This window comes from Mustela putorius, unplaced genomic scaffold, assembly GCF_011764305.1.
Source record: "Mustela putorius furo isolate JIRA1106 unplaced genomic scaffold, ASM1176430v1.1 tig00000253_pilon_pilon_pilon, whole genome shotgun sequence".
NCBI classification, from domain to species: Eukaryota; Metazoa; Chordata; class Mammalia; order Carnivora; family Mustelidae; genus Mustela; species Mustela putorius.
In genome coordinates, this window is record NW_025421329.1 from 10,475,879 (window position 1) to 10,495,037 (window position 19,159).

General features: G+C 39.4%; 1 protein-coding gene across 1 annotated transcript; it reads right to left on the reverse strand.

Annotated features, from left to right (window-relative positions):
- Nucleotides 1–17,724: 17,724 nt before the first annotated feature.
- On the reverse strand, nt 17,725–18,152 carry LOC101682884 (ubiquitin-60S ribosomal protein L40-like). Its single transcript, XM_045078480.1, has 2 exons — nt 18,053–18,152; nt 17,725–17,966 (listed from the first exon to the last, which is right to left on the reverse strand). Exons 1-2 carry the CDS (start codon nt 18,150–18,152, stop codon nt 17,725–17,727), a joined length of 342 nt encoding a protein of 113 aa, XP_044934415.1.
- Nucleotides 18,153–19,159: the final 1,007 nt, after the last annotated feature.

Consider the following 19,159-nt stretch of genomic DNA (forward strand, 5'->3'; position numbering starts at 1 on the left):
TCTTCAATAAATGGTGCTGGGAAAATTGGACAGCCACATGCAGAAAAATGAAATTGGACTATTTCCTTACACCACACACAAAAATAGACTCAAAATGGATGAAGGACCTCAATGTGCGAAAGGAATCCATCAAAATCCTTGAGGAGAACACAGGCAGCAACCTCTTCGACCTCAGCCGCAGCAACATCTTCCTAGGAACAACGCCAAAGGCAAGGGAAGCAAGGGCAAAAATGAATGATTGGGATTTCATCAAGATCAAAAGCTTTTGCACAGCAAGGGAAATAGTTAACAAAATCAAAAGACAACTGAGAGAATGGGAGAAGATATTTGCAAACGACATATCAGATAAAGGACTAATGTCCAGAATCTATAAAGAACTTAGCAAACTCAACACCCAAAGAACAAATAATCCAATCAAGAAATGGGCAGAGGACATGAACAGACATTTCTGCAAAGAAGACATCCAGATGGCCAACAGACACATGGAAAAGTGCTCCATATAACTCGGCATCAGGGAAATACAAATCAAAACCACAATGAGATATCACCTCACACCAGTCAGAATGGCTAACATCAACAAGTCAGGAAATGACAGATGCTGGCGAGGATGCGGAGAAAGGGGAACCCTCCTACACTGTTGGTGGGAATGCAAGCTGGTGCAGCCACTCTGGAAAACAGCATGGAGGTTCCTCAAAATGCTGAAAATAGAACTGCCGTATGACCCAGCAATTGCACTACTGGGTATTTACCCTAAAGATACAAACGTAGTGATCCAAAGGGGCACGTGCACCCGAATGTTTATAGCAGCAATGTCCACAATAGCCAAACTATGGAAAGAACCTAGATGTCCATCAACAGATGAGTGGATCAATAAGATGTGGTATATATACACAATGGAATACTATGCAGCCATCAAAAGAAATGAAATCTTGCCATTTGCGACAACATGGATGGAACTAGAGCGTATCATGCTTAGCGAAATAAGTCAAGCAGAGAAAGACAACTATCATATGATCTCCCTGATATGAGTAAGTGGTGATGCAACATGGGGGCTTAAGGGGGTAGGAGAAGAATCATTGAAACAAGATGGGATTGGGAGGGAGACAAACCATAAGTGACTCTTAATCTCACAAAACAAACTGAGGGTTGCTGGGGGAAGGGGGTTTGGGAGAAGGGGGTGGTATTATGGACATTGGGGAGGGTATGTGATTTGGTGAGTGCTGTGAAGTGTGTAAACCTGGCGATTCACAGACCTGTACCCCTGGGGATAAAAATATATGTTTATAAATAATAAAAAATTAAAAAAAAAAAGAAATGAAGTTCTGATACAAGATAGAGCTTGGATAAACCATGAAAACCTTGTGGTAAGCTAATAAAGACCATTCACCAAAGACCACATTTTGCATGATTTCATACATTTGAAAAGTTCAAAATAGTCAAGTTCAGAGTGATAGAAAACAGATTAGGGCTTGGGAGTTGAGAAGGGGAATGGAAAGTAATGGGTTCTAGGTTTTCTTTTCAGGTGATCAAGTATGTCTTAAAATTAGACTGTTGTGTTAATGGTAAAATTCTGCACCAGAAATTATTGAACTATATATGTAGTAATTGAATTACATATCAATAAGTATACTTAAAAATGTGCTGGGATTTTGATAGGAATTACATTAAAAGTATAGGTTGATTTGGTGAAAACTGACATCTTCACTGTGTCAAGTCTTTCAATACATGCTTGTGGCATATATCTTCATTTAAGTCTTATTTTTATTAATTTCTTTCTTAACAATTTTGTGGTTTTCAGATGACACATCCTAAATGTATTTAGTTATATTTGTATCTACATTTTATTTTTCTTTTTTAAAGATTTTATTTATTTGTTTGGGAGAGATCACAGGTAGGCAGAGAAGCAGGTAGAGAGAGACGAAAAAGCAGGCTCCCTGCTTAGCAGAGAGCCTGATGAGGGGCTTGATCCCAGGACCCTGAGATCATGACCTGAGCCTAAAGCAGAGGCTTAACCCACTGAGCCACCTTGGTGCCCTATATCTACACTTTCTATTCTTTTGAAGTGATTGTTAATGGCATTGTTTGTCATTTTGGTTTGCATATACTTCTTGTTAGCATTTAATTTTTGCGTGTCGATCTTGAATTTTGCAAACTTGCTGTACTACCTTGTTATCTTTAGTTTTATATATGTATATATATATATATATATATATCTAAATATATATAGATTATTATAGATATACAGATTATATATCTATATATAGGTATATAGATTATAGACATATAGATTATATATAGATATATAGATTATGTAGATAAATATCTATATCTATATATTTGTTTCTCGATTCCTTGAGATTTTTTAAATAGACATTTACATTATCTGCAAATAAGGGTATTTTTTTTCTCTTTCTAATTTGTGTGCATTTTACTTCTTTTCCTGACTTACTGCAGTAGCTGCAATTTCCATTTCTGTGATGGCTAAGTATTGTTAGAGCAGATACTTTTGCTCTGTCCCAACATGGAAGAAACAATTCAGTCTCTCACTTTTCATCATGATGTTAGCTGTAAATTTTTAATAGATGCTTTTTATCCAGTTAAGGAAGTTTCTCTCTACTTGTAGTTTGCTGAGAGAATTTCTTATGAAACACTTTTATATTTTGTCAATTTTTTTTGCATCAGTTGATATGATCACATAATTTTTGTTTGTTAACCTGTTGATACAATGTATTATGCTGATTAATTTTCAAATGTTCAATCAATTTGCATCTCAGGGATTAGTCCCATTTGTTCAAGGTGAATATTTTTTTCCACATTGTTGAGTAAAATATGCGAATATGGGCATACCTTACAGATGTGGGTTCAGTTCTAGACTATTACAATAAAGTTAGTAATGCAACAAGGTGAGTCAAGAAATATTTTTGTTTGTTTCCCAGTGCTTATAAAATTATACTTACACCACACTGGTATTTATAAATGTGCAATGGCATTATTTTAGGAAGAAAATATACATGCTTTAATCAAAAATATTTTGCTCCTAAAAATTGTTAGCCATCAAATGAGTTTTAAGTGAGTCATAATCTTTTCGATGATGAAGAGTTTTGCCTTGATGTTGATGGTTGCTGACTGATCAGGGTGGTGGTTTCTTAAGGCTAGGGGGCTGTGGCATTTATTAAAAATAAAATAATAATCATTTGTCAATTTATTTGATTCTTTTTAAAATAAAGTTTCCCCATAATGTGTGGTGTTGTTTGATAACATATAACCCACAGTAGAAAAATCTTTCAAAATTGGAAACAATCCTCTCTAACTCTGCCATTTTTTTTTAATCAACTAAGTCTATGCACTATTCTAAACCCTTTGTTTTCATTCCAACAATCTTCACAGCAGGATTCCATCTCAAGAAACCATTTTCTCTGTTTATCCATAAAAAGTAACTTCTCATCCATCCAAATTTTATCATGAAATTGTATAATTCATTCAATATTTAGACTCCACTTTTAATGTTTTAATTCTCTTATTATTTCACCCACATGTGAAATTACTTCACCCACTGAAGTCTTGAACCCCTCAAAGTCATCCAGAAGGGTTGGAATCAACTTCTTCTAAACTCCTTTTCATGTTTATATTTTAACCTCTTCCCATGAATCATAAATTTTCTTAATGACATCTAGAGCAGTAAAGCTTTCCAGGAAATTTTCAATTTACTTTGCCTAGACCCATCAGAGAAATTACTATCTATGGTAGTATAATAAAATGAAATATTAATCAAATAATAAAATTAAAAAGTTGAAATTACCCCTTGATGAATGGGCTACAGAGTAGTTGTTGCATTAGCAGGCATGAAAATAACATTAATATCATTGTACATCTCTATCAGGGCTCCTGGATAGTCTGGTTAATTTTCAGTGACCAGTCATATTTTGAGAAGAATCTGAAAGACCCGCGGATCCCCTTACCCAAGAATCCAACACTGCCACTGGATGCAATCAGCAAGAGGTTCTTTATTGTTACGCAGGCGCCTGCGGGTGGTCAGCGCGCGCCTGCGGGTGGTCAGCAGCTCCTGCTAGCTGAGCACACCCGGCTGGGGTGGTGCCGGGTTTTTATAGACAGGTACAAACAAGTTTTGGGTGGGGCGCAACTGATTGGTGGACAGTTTGAACTTTTGAAAAAGGCATACTTGGTGTTAGTGGAGTGGATCAGGGGACCCACATGTGAAAGCAGACAAAGCAATCTTACAGAAGCAGAACTGGCCAGTTAGCCCACGCATGCGAAGAGAGCGGCGGGAAGGGGAAAGTTAGACCTTACTACTCAGCAGAAAGACATCCTGTCTACGTGACTATGTGGCCCCCTGCCTACATGACCATGCCCCTGCTATTAGGAGAGGGTATCTTGTTCAAACAGGAGTCAAGTGTCATGCCTTAGTAGCCAAGCTGTTACAGAAAGGCAAAAGAGCAGTTTACATTGAATTCAACCCTGGGGGAAGGGTCTTTTCACTGCAAGGGGGAGGAGGGGTACTCTTACACAACAAAAGAGCAGTTAATTATTTAAAGACTGGGGGGGGGGTCTTTCATTCCCCCCTTTTTTCTTGATCATGGATAGAATCTTATATCCATTCGTCTTGTTCTTGCATGTCCTGCCCTTGCATTGAGCTAGTCCGGGGGCTCTGTTTGCTTGAGGAGTTGGTATCGCTGTGTCAGTACCATAGTCTGAAAAACAGACAGGTGATCTTTAATGAACTGTACTAACCTGTTTAAGACACAAGGACCAAAAAGTTAGAATTAATAACAGAATGATGAGAGGGGCCCGTTATAGATGACAAACAAAGTAGTAAGCCAAGGCAATCTGTTGAACCAGTTTTCGCAGTGGAGAAGGGTGAAGAGGGGGGTGCAAGGCATCAGCCCCTTCTCCATCCTCAGCCAGCCTCCTGCTCCTTGATTCCCCCCTGAACAATCTTGACCCTGAAATCTTTAAGGTGGTTGAAGGTGGAAGGTCTCATCTTCTGTAACTTCTTCCTGCTGAATAGGGGCGTAGAGCTGTCCCTACCTACTGGGGTCAATATTGATCAGTGGAGGAATGTATAGGGGAGTTAGGAAAGGCGGAGGCAGCCGAATCCAGCGCTGACAGCGAAGAGGCGTCCTCTCACGCGACAAGGATCGTCTGTCATGGTGAAGTCATTGCAGCAATGGAGTCTCGGCACCAAGTAGAGAAACATTGAACAAAGCAACATATTAAGGTTAATAAGGCGATAATGAGAAGCCCGAAAAGGAGATTCGGCCATAGTCCTCCTTCAAACCAGGAACTTAACCATTCACTGAGAGAGAAGGATCTTGTAGGGCCTTAATCTGGGTATTCATATCCTTTATTAGTCCTGTGATACTTTTGTGATAGTCTGGAATGTACACACAACAATTCTGTCTTGATAATTGCACATGTGCCACCCTGGGCTGCTGTCAGGACATCTAAGGCCATCCTTAGTATAGCGATAAGGAGGGTTTTGGAACTTAGGCCCATATTGGATTGGGGAGTTATGGATTGACAGCAATCCCCCTTTCCTTCCAAATAGCTCCATGGGCATGTAGTACCAGGAAGGCATATTTGGAGTCAGTGTTAATGTTTTTAGGCTTTGGCAATTGCAAAGTGCTAGTGAGCACTTTGGCACACCTAGCTTTTCTTTATTTTTTTTTCTATGAAAACTACTGTCATCAGAAAAACAAACTGTCATTCATATTTTTAACAGGGGCATCTTAAATCTGGCCAGATAGAGTAAGCAAGATCAATAACCTTTGAACATTTTTGCTCTATAGAGAAAGAAGTACAGTAGTCAGGGTTCAGACATACAGGTAACTAGGTTTAAAGTTTGACAAGTTTTAAGTATTATTTCTGGCTTATCTGTTAGTGTAGCCCAGTATTTAATAAGTCGGCCTCCATCATCCATTGGTGGTCTTTGGCTTCTAAGACAAATCTGGACCTGATGTGAAGTTATTACAGTCAGGGACAGTTCCATAGTGAGGTTTGAGGCACTTTTATAGGAGGGCTGTTCCATGCTTAGCTAAAGCATCTATTTGCAATTGCACCTCAACAGAGGTGGCCTCTAGGATAAATATGACAAAGGGATGAAACCAAGAAGACGACCTTTGAGTGGTCCAGCCTTAACAATATCCTGATTACAGAGGATCACTGGCAAGTGAGAAAAACTTGTCAAGAGATAAGGGGAGTCCCCCATGGATTATTCAATCCATTCATAAAGAAAGTGGGGTCATCCACGGTGCCTCCAAGTCCATAGTTGATCCTATGGAGTGCAATAGGCTGGCTTTTAGGCAATTTCATTATCCCAGCCACACATAAGGGGTTAGTTAAGTTATACAATTGTAGGGGAAATCAATCCCATTTTCCAGTTGTTTAATCATGTGCCGTGGGTCTGCGAATATCCCCACAAAACAGTAAGATCAACTAAAAGAAGCTATTGTACAACTTCTCTGAAGTTTACCTCAAATTGTTTAGCTTAGGTAAAACATTTAAAGACAATCAAATCTAGAATTTAACATCCATAAAGGTGTGTTACTAAAACAATTTTTCTCTCTAAAATAACCCTCATTTACAGAGATAGTGAAATCAGGACTAATTCACTTGTGAAAACAAGTCCAGTTTTAACAAACTTTGGCCCATTATTTACATAAGCTCAGCAAGAGAACAGTGACTGTGATCAATAGATCTTTTAGAATCTGCTTTGCTGGAACTTTGTATAAGGAATCTCTAGGTTGAACTTTTAGTAGCCTCTCCGGGCCAGAAGCCAAGCCCTGTACTTGCCATGAGGCATGCCTGCAATACCTTTGGGCGAATTCCTCTTCCCGAGACTGCACCTACCAAGGAGTGACATTCTTTACTCACCTGGTGGGGCTGCTGGGAACTCTGTAAGCAAGGTATCAGGCCAACAGTCCCAAGGGGCTTTATGGCTCCAGGTTTCATAAAGTCAACCTTAGTTCCTTTAAATTATCTGGTCATATCTGAGTTTATGCATATCTTTCTCAAATATGACATTCCAGTCAAAGCCTTGGTAAAATAACCAGTTTCCAATGGTGTCCTGTTACAAGGAGAACAGATTCTTATTGAACTTATGCAAATGACTGATTGCCATAGAAGAATGCTTACTGAGACCTTTTGGTTTCAGAGGGTTCATATAGAGAGAAAAGCTTGAATGCTTTGAGCACTTTTACAAATGAGCACTTATACATCTCTATAAGTTACAGATAACTTAAGAAAAAGTATCCCTAGTCTGGAAGAGCAAACATTAGAGAGAACCGGCAATGTTTAAAATAAGACAAAACATTAAGAGACACAACATTATAATCTTTTAGTTCATTTAGTCCCATGTTACCAAATCTGGTGAATGTGGCTTTAGTCAGTTTTGGAAATTCTTACCCATTTCAGTTTTAGGACTTTCAAGTATATCAAATATCTGTATTTGTCCTGAAAGTCCTTTATAGGAATCTCCTTGAAGATAAAACTCATTTTACAAGAGAATTAAAACAATTATAAATGACAAAAACTCAGAATGGATATGGTTAGAGCTAAAGAGACATGGGAATTTACAATTTAGCTGCAAGAAAATCAGGTTACAATTTTCTGTGACATATATAACATAAAACTTTAGGAAGTGCATAGAATCTCTAGAATAGTTATAGCATTTTCCCAAATGTAACCCAATGTTTATCACTGGTTTAAATCTTGTCAACAATTGCTAAAACCTTAGAAATTTTAAAAACACATGCCTAAAAATATAATTAGGGATGTTAAACACCTGATAAAACAAAACATGGGAACTGAATTTTTCAGGCAGGCGGGCAAAGAGGAAACCATTTACACTTTTTAACAGATCAATTAGCTAAGAAAACTTTGCCCCTTTTTAAACAGAAAGAAAACCAGCATTTTATACCAGTGTCTTTCCCTTTTTTTATTTTACTTCTAAGTGTGCAGTCTTAAGATAGGAGTTTCTGGGTTTCTCTCCTATCATGAATGATGTCGCAGACAAGGGAGGGGGGGGGATCTTTCCCCTGCTGTCCTGTTTGCATCCCTCATGGGAATTTAGGAGCGTCTTAGCTAAGGCCTGTCCGCATAAACCCCGGACCAGGCTACTCCGTGGAGTAGATGACCGTTATGCCATATGACACCCCGTGAGACTCAAGGTGCAGCCCCCTCAGACTCCGTAGCCAAAGTGGTGGAGCCATACAGACACATTCACACAGTCAGACACTCTTCAGATTCAAACAGGTTGGATACCCTCCCCTTTTGGGCGTCTCTGGCTAATGGGAGGTGATCAGTCTCCCCTTTCACTCTTTACAAATTAGAGTGAGTTTCTATGGTTACAGGCAAAGGAGGATGGTAACCGGGTGTTTTCGCAGTCCCTCAAGGTTGGGCTGCTTCCTTAATCTCTCAAGGCCAAATGGCCCTTATACTTGGAAGTATAATCTATGTGGAGGCAGGTCAGGAGAGTGCTAAATCACCTTGGAGGCTGTTTTTCTTTCTTTTTTTAGTCTGTCCTGACCATATCTAAAAATTTCTTTTGTGAAGATTTCCATTCACAAACCTTCTACAACTTTCCTTTGCATTCAGGTTTTGTCCCAAGCCATTTCCTTCCAAACAACCATCTCATTTAGGACAAAATTACCTTCCCTTACCTTCAACAAAATGTATTCCCATTCCTTAAATCTTTCTTACTTATCATCTACTTTCCTACAGAGTTTCCCTTATTTCCATCAGTCTTAGTTACACTAAGCAGAACTTTGTATTCTTAGAAACACCTTTAGTTATTAACCAATTGTAAACTGTTACACAACAGAATTCTTCAGGTGGCAATTTATGAATCAGTTAAGTGGCAAACAAGTTTACCAACAGATTTAAATACTCTTAGTTTCTTTGCAGTAAGAAGTCAAAAGCACAAACCTACATCCACTAATTAAAGACTTAGCATTTTATCCTGTTTGGTTAGGACCTAGATGTCTACAATTTAATTCCATTTGTCATCCAAGCAAAACTTTAAAACTTTCAGGTTACCAAAGACTTTGAAAGCTATTTCAGCAATTACCCATTAGAACTTTGAGACAGACAATTAAACCATCAGTTTAGTCATTCCTTTGCTAACAAATTTTAACAAGTAACACAAGCTTATTTGATCTTCAGTAAACTTTGATAGATTACTGCTGTAACTTCAAAGACACATCTATCTTAATTAATTAAACCAACAATCTTAACTTAGTTCCAATACTGATTTACGTTCCACCTGGACCCACTCCACTTTGAATGTTTACCTGAGACATGCGTGGGAAGATCTGGAGTGGGGAGGTGTTAGGTCCAGGGGGTGTTGTTCTTGCTCCTTGACAGTGGAGAGAGAAGGAGCTGTGGTGCATGATCTAGAGGCCAGTCATGCAGGCTGCACACACGTTGGTACAGAAACACGTAAGGGGGAAACAGAAGAAACAAAGTGCTGCCAGGAGGCAGAGAAAGGATTCCCAGTTTTTTGGAGCTCCTAAGCCCCAACAGAGGAGCAGACACCATGCTTTCCCACCAGCAAGGGGGAAGGGGTTTAAGCAGTCTAAGTCAGGCCAGAGAACACAAGGAAACTTCCCTGAAACAAAGAGAGTTTCGGCAGCTGCTTGGGAATATTCCTTATAGTCTCTGTCTCGAGTGAGACCAACCCCAGTTGGCTCCAGTTCCATACCCATTAACATGGGAAGTGAATGAGGGAGAAGCCCCATTTTAGACTCAAAGAAAACACCAAGGACAACGAGTAGAACACACAAAACAATTAACAAAAAAGGTCGCTGCGCGGTTTCGGTATGCTACCGAAAGCAAGGTTTCCACCGGCCCAGAGGAGCCTCGAGATCTCCCTGCGGTGGACAAATTCCATCCAGGGCCAAGGGGTTCCTCTGGAACGGACAAACGGATATAACCCTCGGACAAATGAGGGGCTCCAAAAAATTGGGCCCCTCGACACCCTGGAGCGTCCCCCAGGGTTTGGCAGGGGAGAAGTCCGAGCTCGTCAGCTCCTTCTCAAGCTGCCTACAAATACAATCCAACAACGCACGCTGTTGTACAAACACTATACCGCTACCCGCAGTATAGGTCAAACAGAGGCCTCTCAAGACTAGAGACAAACAAGAACACGAGACTGGATACAAACGAGAACATGAGACAGGAGACAAGAATGCTGGCCAGCTTACCTCCCGGTGGGAGTCAGTTGGATCCGTGGGCAGGAGTCCGATGATCTCGGTGGAACCTCCAAATGAAAGACCCGCGGATCCCCTTACCCAAGAATCCAACACTGCCACTGGATGCAATCAGCAAGAGGTTCTTTATTGTTACGCAGGCGCCTGCGGGTGGTCAGCGCGCGCCTGCGGGTGGTCAGCAGCTCCTGCTAGCTGAGCACACCCGGCTGGGGTGGTGCCGGGTTTTTATAGACAGGTACAAACAAGTTTTGGGGGGGGGGCGCAACTGATTGGTGGACAGTTTGAACTTTTGAAAAAAGGCATACTTGGTGTTAGTGGAGTGGATCAGGGGACCCACATGTGAAAGCAGACAAAGCAATCTTACAGAAGCAGAACTGGCCAGTTAGCCCACGCATGCGAAGAGAGCGGCGGGAAGGGGAAGTTAGACCTTACTACTCAGCAGAAAGACATCCTGTCTACGTGACTATGTGGCCCCCTGCCTACATGACCATGCCCCTGCTATTAGGAGAGGGTATCTTGTTCAAACAGGAGTCAAGTGTCATGCCTTAGTAGCCAAGCTGTTACAGAAAGGCAAAAGAGCAGTTACATTGAATTCAACCCTGGGGGAAGGGTCTTTTCACTGCAAGGGGAGGAGGGGTACTCTTACACAACAAAAGAGCAGTTAATTATTTAAAGACTGGGGGGGGTCTTTCAAATCTTTTTTTCTTCTGGCAGTTGGTATCTACAGTGAACTTAAAATATCCAGTAAACCAAGATATTAATAGACATGCAGTTATTCATGCTTTGTTATTCCACATGGAGAGCATGGACTGAATAGTTTTAGCATAATTCTGAAAGTCCCAGGATTTTCAGAATGGTAAATAAACATTGACTTTATTCTTTAAAAGATTTTATTTATTTATTTAAGAGAGAGAGAGAGTGCATGAGTGGGGAGGGGGAAAAGGAGAAGAGAGAAGCATACTCATTACTGTGCAGTGAGCCCAAAGAGGGGCTGAACCCAGACTCCAGGATCATGGCCTGAGCCAAAGATACTCAACTAACTGAGACACCCAGGTGCCCCACATTGACTTCATTTTAAGGTCACCAGCTGCATTAGCCACCACAGAAGTGTCCACTTGTTTTGAAACTTTGAAGCTAGACACTAACTTCTCCTTTCTAGTTATGAAAGTCCTTTTTGGCATCTCCTTCCAATGTAGGGTTCTTTTATTTATATTCAAAATCTGTTGTTGAGTGTAGTCACCTCCATTAATTATCATTTTTTTTAAAGATTTCATTTATTTGACAGACAAAGATCACAAGTAGGCAGAGAGGCAGGCAGAGAGAGAGGGAGTGGGAAGCAAGCTCCCTGCTAAGCAGAGAGCCCAATGCGGGGCTCAATCCCAGGACCCTGAGATCATGACCTGAGCCGAAGGCAGAGGCTTAACCCACTGAGCCACCCAGGCACCCCCTCCATTAATTATCTTAATTCAATCTTCTGGAAATGTGCTGCACCTTTTACATCACCACTTGCTGCTTCACCTTGTACTTTTATGTTATGAGGTTGGTTTCTTTCCTTAAACCTCTTGGACGGACCTCTGCAGCTTCAAACTTTTCTCTTGCGGCTTCCTCACCTCTCTGAGCCTTCCCAGAATTGAAGAGCTAAGAGCTTGCTCTGGATTAGACTTTTTGCTTTAAGTGAATGTTGTGGCTGGTTTGATATTCTATCCAGACCGCTGAAACTTTATCCACATCAGCAAAAAGGTGTTTTGCTTTCTTATCATTTGTATGTTTAGTGGAGTAGCACTTTTGAATTCCTTCAAGAACTTTTTTTTTTTGCATTGGCAACTTGACTTTTCACACAAGAGGCCTAGCTTTCAGTCTATTTCAGGTTTTCTCATGCCATTTTCACGGAGATTAATAATTTTATCTTTTAATTTAAAGCAAGAAGCATGGGATTTTCCCTTTCAGTTGAATACTAGAAGTCATTGTAAGGTTATCAGCAGACATAATTTCAGTATTATTCTGTCTCAGGTAATAGGGAGGCCTGAGGAGAGGGATGGAGATGGGAATGGCTTGATGGTAGAGCAGCCAGAACACACAAAACATTTATTGATGAAGTTTGCCATGCGAGAACAGACACAGTTCATGGTGCCACAAAACAGTTATGATAGTAATATCAAGATCACTGAATACAGATCACTAGAGCCAATATAATACCAATGAAAAGTTTGAAATGGTGTGAGAATGTTAAACATGTGATAGAGATACAAAGTGAGCATGTGCTTTTGGAAAATGGTTCTGATAAACTTGCTACACACATGGTTGCTACAAAGCTTCAATTTGTAAGAAACCAAAAAATCCACATATAGACTACAAATTTTGTAAAGAGGAATAAAGCAAAGCACAATAAGAGGGGGTATGTTCTGTACTCTATGGAAGAGTTTTGTATCTAAGGTAGTGAAAGTTATTGGTCTGTGGTTTCTTACTTTGTACTGTCCTTGTATTTGTGTAAAGTTATTATTCATTCTTCTTCAGATATTTGTTATAATAGTCCAGTAAATCAGTCTTAATCTACAGATCTCCTAAAGGGAGGTTTATATTATAATTTTAATCTCTTTAATTGTTTTCTGTTTTATGTTGGTGGAGTTTTGCTAGTTTTGGTAGATAGTGGTTTTAGCAGAATTGGTCCATTTCTTCTAAATTGTGAAATTTATGAGCATAAATTCATTCATAAAATTCTGTTACAATCCCTTTTTTATATATATTTTTTATTCTGTTAGTCACCATACAGTACATTATTAGTTTTTGATGTAGTGTTCCAAGATTGTTGTTTGTGTGTAACACCCAGTGCTCCATGCAATACATTCCTTCCTTAATACACATCATTGGGCCAACCCATCCCATGACCCACCTTCCCTCTAAAACCCTCAGTTTGTTTCTTAGAATCCATAGTCTCTCATAGCTTGTCTCCCCCTCAACTTCCCCCAATTCATTTTTCCTTTCTTTCTCCTAATATCTTCCATGTTATTTCTTATGTTCCACAAATAAGTGAATGGATATGATAATTGACTCTCTCTGCTTGATTTATTTCACTCAGCATAATCTCCAGTCCCATCAATGTTGATGCAAACGCTTGTTATTCACCCTTTCTGATGGCTGAGCAATATTCTGTTGTATATATGGACCACATCTTTACCTGTTCATCTGTTGAAGGGCATCTCGGCTCTTTCCACAGTTTGGCTATTGTGGACATTGTTGCTATGAACATTGGGATGTATATGGCCCTTCTTTTCCCTATGTCTGTATCTTTGGGGTAAATGCCCAGTAATGCAATTCCTGGATCATACTGTAGTTCTATTTTTAACTTTTTGAGGAACCTTTGGAACTTTTTTCCAAAGTGGCTATACCAGTTTGCATTCCCACCAAAAGTGTCAGAGGGTTGCCCTTTCTCCACATCCTCACCAATATTTGTTGTTTCTTGCCTTGTTAATTTTTGCCATTCTAATTGAGTAAGGTGGTATCTCAATGTGGTTTTTGATTTGAATTTTCCTGATGGCTAATAATGATGAACATCATGTTGCCTGAATTCAGTTATATTACAAAGATTTGATCAACAAGACAGCATGGTACTGGCACAAAACAGACACATAGACCAATGCAACAGAATAGAGAGCCCAGATATGGACCCTCAACTCTATGGTCAAGTAATCTTTGACAAAGCAGGAAAAAATATCCAGTGGGGGGAAAAATAGTCTCTTCAATAAATGGTGCTGGGAAAATTGGAGAGCTATATACAAAAGAATGAGACTAGACCATTCATGTATAATATTTACAAAGATAAACTCGAAATGAATGTGCAAGACCTCAATGTGAGAAAGGAATCCATCAAAATCCTGGAGGAGAGCATAGGCAGTAACCTCTTCAAAATTGGCCAAAGCAACTTCTTTCAAGAAAGGTCTCCAAAGGGGGGCACCTGGGTGGCTCAGTGGGTTAAAGCCTCTGCCTTCGGCTGAGGTCGTGATCCCAGGGTCCTGGGATCAAGCCCCACATCGGGCTCTCTGCTCAGCGGGGAGCCTGCTTCCTCTTCTTTCTCTGCCTGCCTCTCTGCCTACTTGTGATCTCTCTCTGTCAAATAAATAAAATTATTTAAAAAAAAAAAAAAAAAGAAAGGTCTCCAAAGGCAAGGGAAACAAGTGAAAATGAACTTTTGGTACTTCATCAAGATAAAAAGCTTCTGCACAGCAAAGGAAATAGTCAACAAAATGAAGAGGAAACCCATGGAATGGGAGAAGATGTTTGGAAATGACATTACAAATAAAGGACTGATATCCAAGATCTATAAAGAACTTCTCAAACTTAACACCCCAAAAACAGATAATCAAGTCAAAAAATGGACAGAAGACATGAACAGACACTTCTCCAAAGAAGACATGAAAATAGTAACAGACATGAAAAAAATATTTACAATTTCTTAAAAAAAAAAAAAGGAAAGAAAGAAGGAAGCAGACTCCCTGCTGGGCAGGAAGCCAGATATGGAACTCAAGTTCAGGGGACCCTGAGATCATGACCTAAGCTAAAGGAACCTGTTTTAATCAACTGAGGTACCAGGAGCCCCTGTTAGAATTCTGTTAATGGATTAGGTCTGTAGGGGTATCTACTACTTGATTCCTGGTATTTGTGATTTGTATCTCTTCTGTGTTTTTTTTTTTCTCTTTGTTTTGTTAGAGATTTACCAATATTCTTGATTTTTCATTGCTTTTCTCTATTCTTTTCTTATTTTCAATTCCACTAATTTCAATTTTTGTCTTTAATACTTCCTTTCATTTTGCTCTTATTTTTCTAGTTTATTTATTTTTTTATTTTTAAAAAGATTTTATTTATTTATTTGACAGAGATAGAGATCACAAGTAGTGATAGAGGCAGGCAGAGGGGGAGGGGTAAGCAGGTTCCCTGCTGAGCAGAGAGCCTGATGCTAGACTTGATCCCAGGACCCTGAGATCATGACCTGAGCTGAAGGCAGAGGCTTAACCCACTGAGCCACCCAGGCACCCAAAGATTGGAATTTTAGCCTTAAACCAGACTGGTAGCTCTCAGTATTTGTTTGTTTGTTTGTTTGTTTTAAATAATTTTATTTATTTATTAAGTAGGCTCTATGCCCAACATGGGGCTTGAATTCATGACCCTGAGATCAAGAGTCACATGCTCTACCAATTGAGCCAGGCAGGGTTCCCTAATTTTTCTAGGTTATTACGTAAGAACTTATTGATCTAAAATTTTATTCTTTTGTAATTTAATAAAAATTTCTTCTCAGCATTTTTTCTTAGACATATATTTTGATACATTGGATTTTTATTTTATTTAGTTATATATTTTAAAATTTCCTTTAACATTGCTTCTTTGGCTTTTTTTGACTTTTGCAAAGTGTGCCATTTAATTTTCAAGTATTTAGAAATTTTTTAATTTTCTTTCTGTTATTAATTTCTGGTCTCATTTTTATTATGACCTGAAAATATATGAGATTATCTCCAATTTGTTGAGCTTGGTTTTGGGCTCAGTAAATGCCCTATTCTGGTGACTGTTCCACAGGTGCTTGAAAAGCTGTAGATTCTAGAGCTGTTGCACACAGTGTTGTATATATGTCTGTTACATCCTGCTGGTTGTCTGTCTTGTTTATATCTTCTGAATCTTTGTGGATTTTCTGTTTAATACCTCTATCAGTAGTTAAGATATATATAATTCTAGGTTTGTGTTTTCCCCCTTTCAGCTGTACCAGATTTTGTTTTATTTAATGTATTTTGAGGCTCTGTTTTTGGTGCATCTATATTTAGTATTATTGTGTCTTACTGGTTTTGGATTGATTATATTTTGATATTTATATCACTAGATTTCCATAAAATTATGTCTATTTTGTTTATTGTTTTACTCTTTGTACCTAGAGGAAGGCTTGCACTGAAGAGGAGCTGCTATTTATTAAATAGATTAATACATATATTGAATGTAAAAGATGATCTTGATTAACTATTCATTTTACAGTGAAGAAAATTTAGATATGTATACGTTATTTAAATTGTTTATGCTCTCAGAAGTAAATAGAGAACAAGGGGTAGACTAAAACAGTTGGACCTAGATTTACATGTTAGAAAATAGTCAGTGTTATGTCTGTATGTACACATTCCATGTCTATTTTGATCAAGATCATGAAAAAAAAAAGAGAGAGAAAGATCCTAGGCCCTAAAATGTAATTGGTATCTCCTACTTGTGTTTCATTACACTTTAACATTCTGTCCATTGCATGATGTTGCACATAAAAAGTACTTAAAAGTTAACTATGTAACATTGTCCTTCACTTCCTTTTGGGTAAAATTTATTGGAAAACTCCTGTGTTAATCAGAAAGCCTATTGCTCCTTCCAGAGGTTAGTACTTTAAGCTTGAGGCTGCATTCAAAGAGCTTTCAAAAGAGCTGGTGTATTTTTACACAAGGTCCCATGGCTTCAGAAGATGTCTCCTAGGAGACTATGACAGAGGTCCTATTGAAGTCTCAACCCTCATTAATTGGCTCACTTATATAAGCAGATTTACAGACAATAGTCCTTTGTGTTCTTCAGAAAACAGCTCATTGAATAATGTGTTAAACCTGCAGCTGGGCCATGGTCATTTCCTTGTCCAATCAGTGATGTTCAGGACAAATTCTCAAAGCAAGCTATCAAATCTGAAGTCCAAGGTGCTCTGTCCATAGATGTCCTGATGTCCATAGATGTCCTGACATGTCCTGGAAATTTCACTTTGGGAGCAGTGTTGTGTCCATGGTACATGCAGTCACCCAATGACAGTGGGGTCTTTATCAAGGTAAGTGCCTGCTATGTGCTAACTAAGATTTGTTTTAGGTACATTCATTCAGAAGCTACTAGCTATAACAGACATGATACTGCCGTCTAGAAGCTGAAAATGGAAGAGGAAAATGGAACAAGTAGAAAAGAGCTTTTAAAACCTTTATATCTTGTTTGTAGTTCAGACCAGGGATGCAAGAGCTTGCTGAGGGTGGAGCTGTGGGTATCAGCCTGCTACCTGGAACATCAAGTTTGGTAGGCAGAGCTAAACCTCAAGACTGCAGAGGATGTTTATGGTGATGCCAGAATGGTCAGTTCCTCACCATGATAGCCACACTACCCGGAGGAATGCCCTAGTCATGCCCTTCAAGACAAGCTTGAAATCTTCTGCTTCACATGTTCTACCAGTTCTTTTATTGAGATCCTTGGATCCATATTTTTCGTGTTTAGATGGCACCAATTATTCTATTTTCTTTCCTAGTTAGGCTGCCATGACATAGCAGAAAGAGTGGGACTCTGACAGGGAGAATAGCCAATGATATCAGCCAAAATTGTTTATCTTGTTCAACCTTAGTTTATTCACCTAACAAATGGGAATCATAGTCATGCTGCTCTTCAGTGCTTGCATAATATCATGATAATTACCCTCTCATCCCCAATGAAAGGGAAATTTTATTGAGGCCCTTGGGGCTCAGGCAGGAGGCTCCCCTGCGGACAAAGGAAGAGCTGGTGGAGGGGCCTTATTTAATCTTTTGGGGCGCAGGTTGTTGGTGTGGCCGCACTTCTTGTGGCAGATGACAGCGCAGGCATGCAAGCGAGCATAACGCTTGCAGCAGATTATCTTGTCGTAGTTGTATTTCTGGGTCAGCTGGCGGAGGGAAGGCTCAATGATGCCACCCCAGAGGCGAAGCACCAAGTGCAGGCTGGACTCTTTCCGGATATTGTAATCTGACAGAGTGCTGCCATCTTCTCACTGTTTGCCCGCTAAAATCAGATGCTGCTGTCAAGGGGATCCCCTCCTTGTCTTGGATTTTTGGCTTTGACATTCTCAGTGGTGTCACTGGGGTCAAACTTGAGGGTGATGGTCCTGCCCATCAGGGTTTTCACGAAGATCTGCATCTCTGCGTCTGGTGTGAATCCACAAGGTCACCACCACCAAACTGCTCAGTCACCTCCTTTAAGAGAAAGAGCCATGATAATTATCCTTACTGATATGTGGAATAACATGGCCATAATTCTCCACTTACTGTGCTATCCTGTGTGACTTGCCTGCAGAGATATGGTAGTGTTTCTCATCACAGGTGTGAGCCCCATTTCTTTTCTTTCACCTTTCCTGTGCTCTTAGGGTGAAGAAAGTAATAGTTATCATGAGAGACTATGGACTCTGAAAAACAATCTGAGGGATTTGAAGTGGCGGGGGCGGGGGGGAGGTTGGGGTACCAGGTGGTGGGTATTATAGAGGGCACGGATTGCATGGAGCACTGGGTGTGGTGAAAAAATAATGAATACTGTTTTTCTGAAAATAAATAAATTGTCTACGGCCGTACCACCCTGAACGCGCCCGATCTCATCTGAAAATAAATAAATTGAAAAAAAAGTAATAGTTACTTTTAGATTAACTAACTAACAATGAAAGCAGACATAAGTATCATTAAGAGGAAAGACTGAGTCAGAAAAAAAACTGTTGAAAATTCTTAGTCACATCTTAAAAGGTGGATAAGATCTTCCCAGCTCTATTAAAGGTCAAGATAAATCCTCTAAGCCCATGAAAGCTTAATTCCATCACTGTCTGCAAAATCCAGTTTGTAGGAGACCAAATGGTGGCATTTTTGACAATCAAGTTTAAATTTCCTTTTTCTGATGCGTATTTTCCTTCAATGTTCATTTTGTTTACAGAAGTTACTTTACTTCATATGTTGCCTCATCACATAGACTCCAGTTCACAGTGGGGTGTTAAGGAACAAGTGGAATGATTAATGAAATTGATGAAGTAAATGGAAATATTAATCCTTAGTAAGAAGACACCATTCTATTTTCAAATGCCCAGAAATTTTATTAAGGAAACTTGAAGTCAGTTATTCAACATGGGCTTGATAAAAGGAAATATATTTACTTAATTTATTGTT

What these genes read in the sequence shown, in the direction of transcription:
- LOC101682884 (XM_045078480.1), bottom strand. Translation starts at nt 18,152, where the DNA reads ATGCAGATCTTCGTGAAAACCCTGATGGGCAGGACCATCACCCTCAAG. An exon ending in AGCCAAAAATCCAAGACAAG is followed by an intron (nt 17,967 to 18,052) that starts GAGGGGATCCCC and finishes ACAATATCCGGA; the next exon opens with AAGAGTCCAGCCTGCACTTG.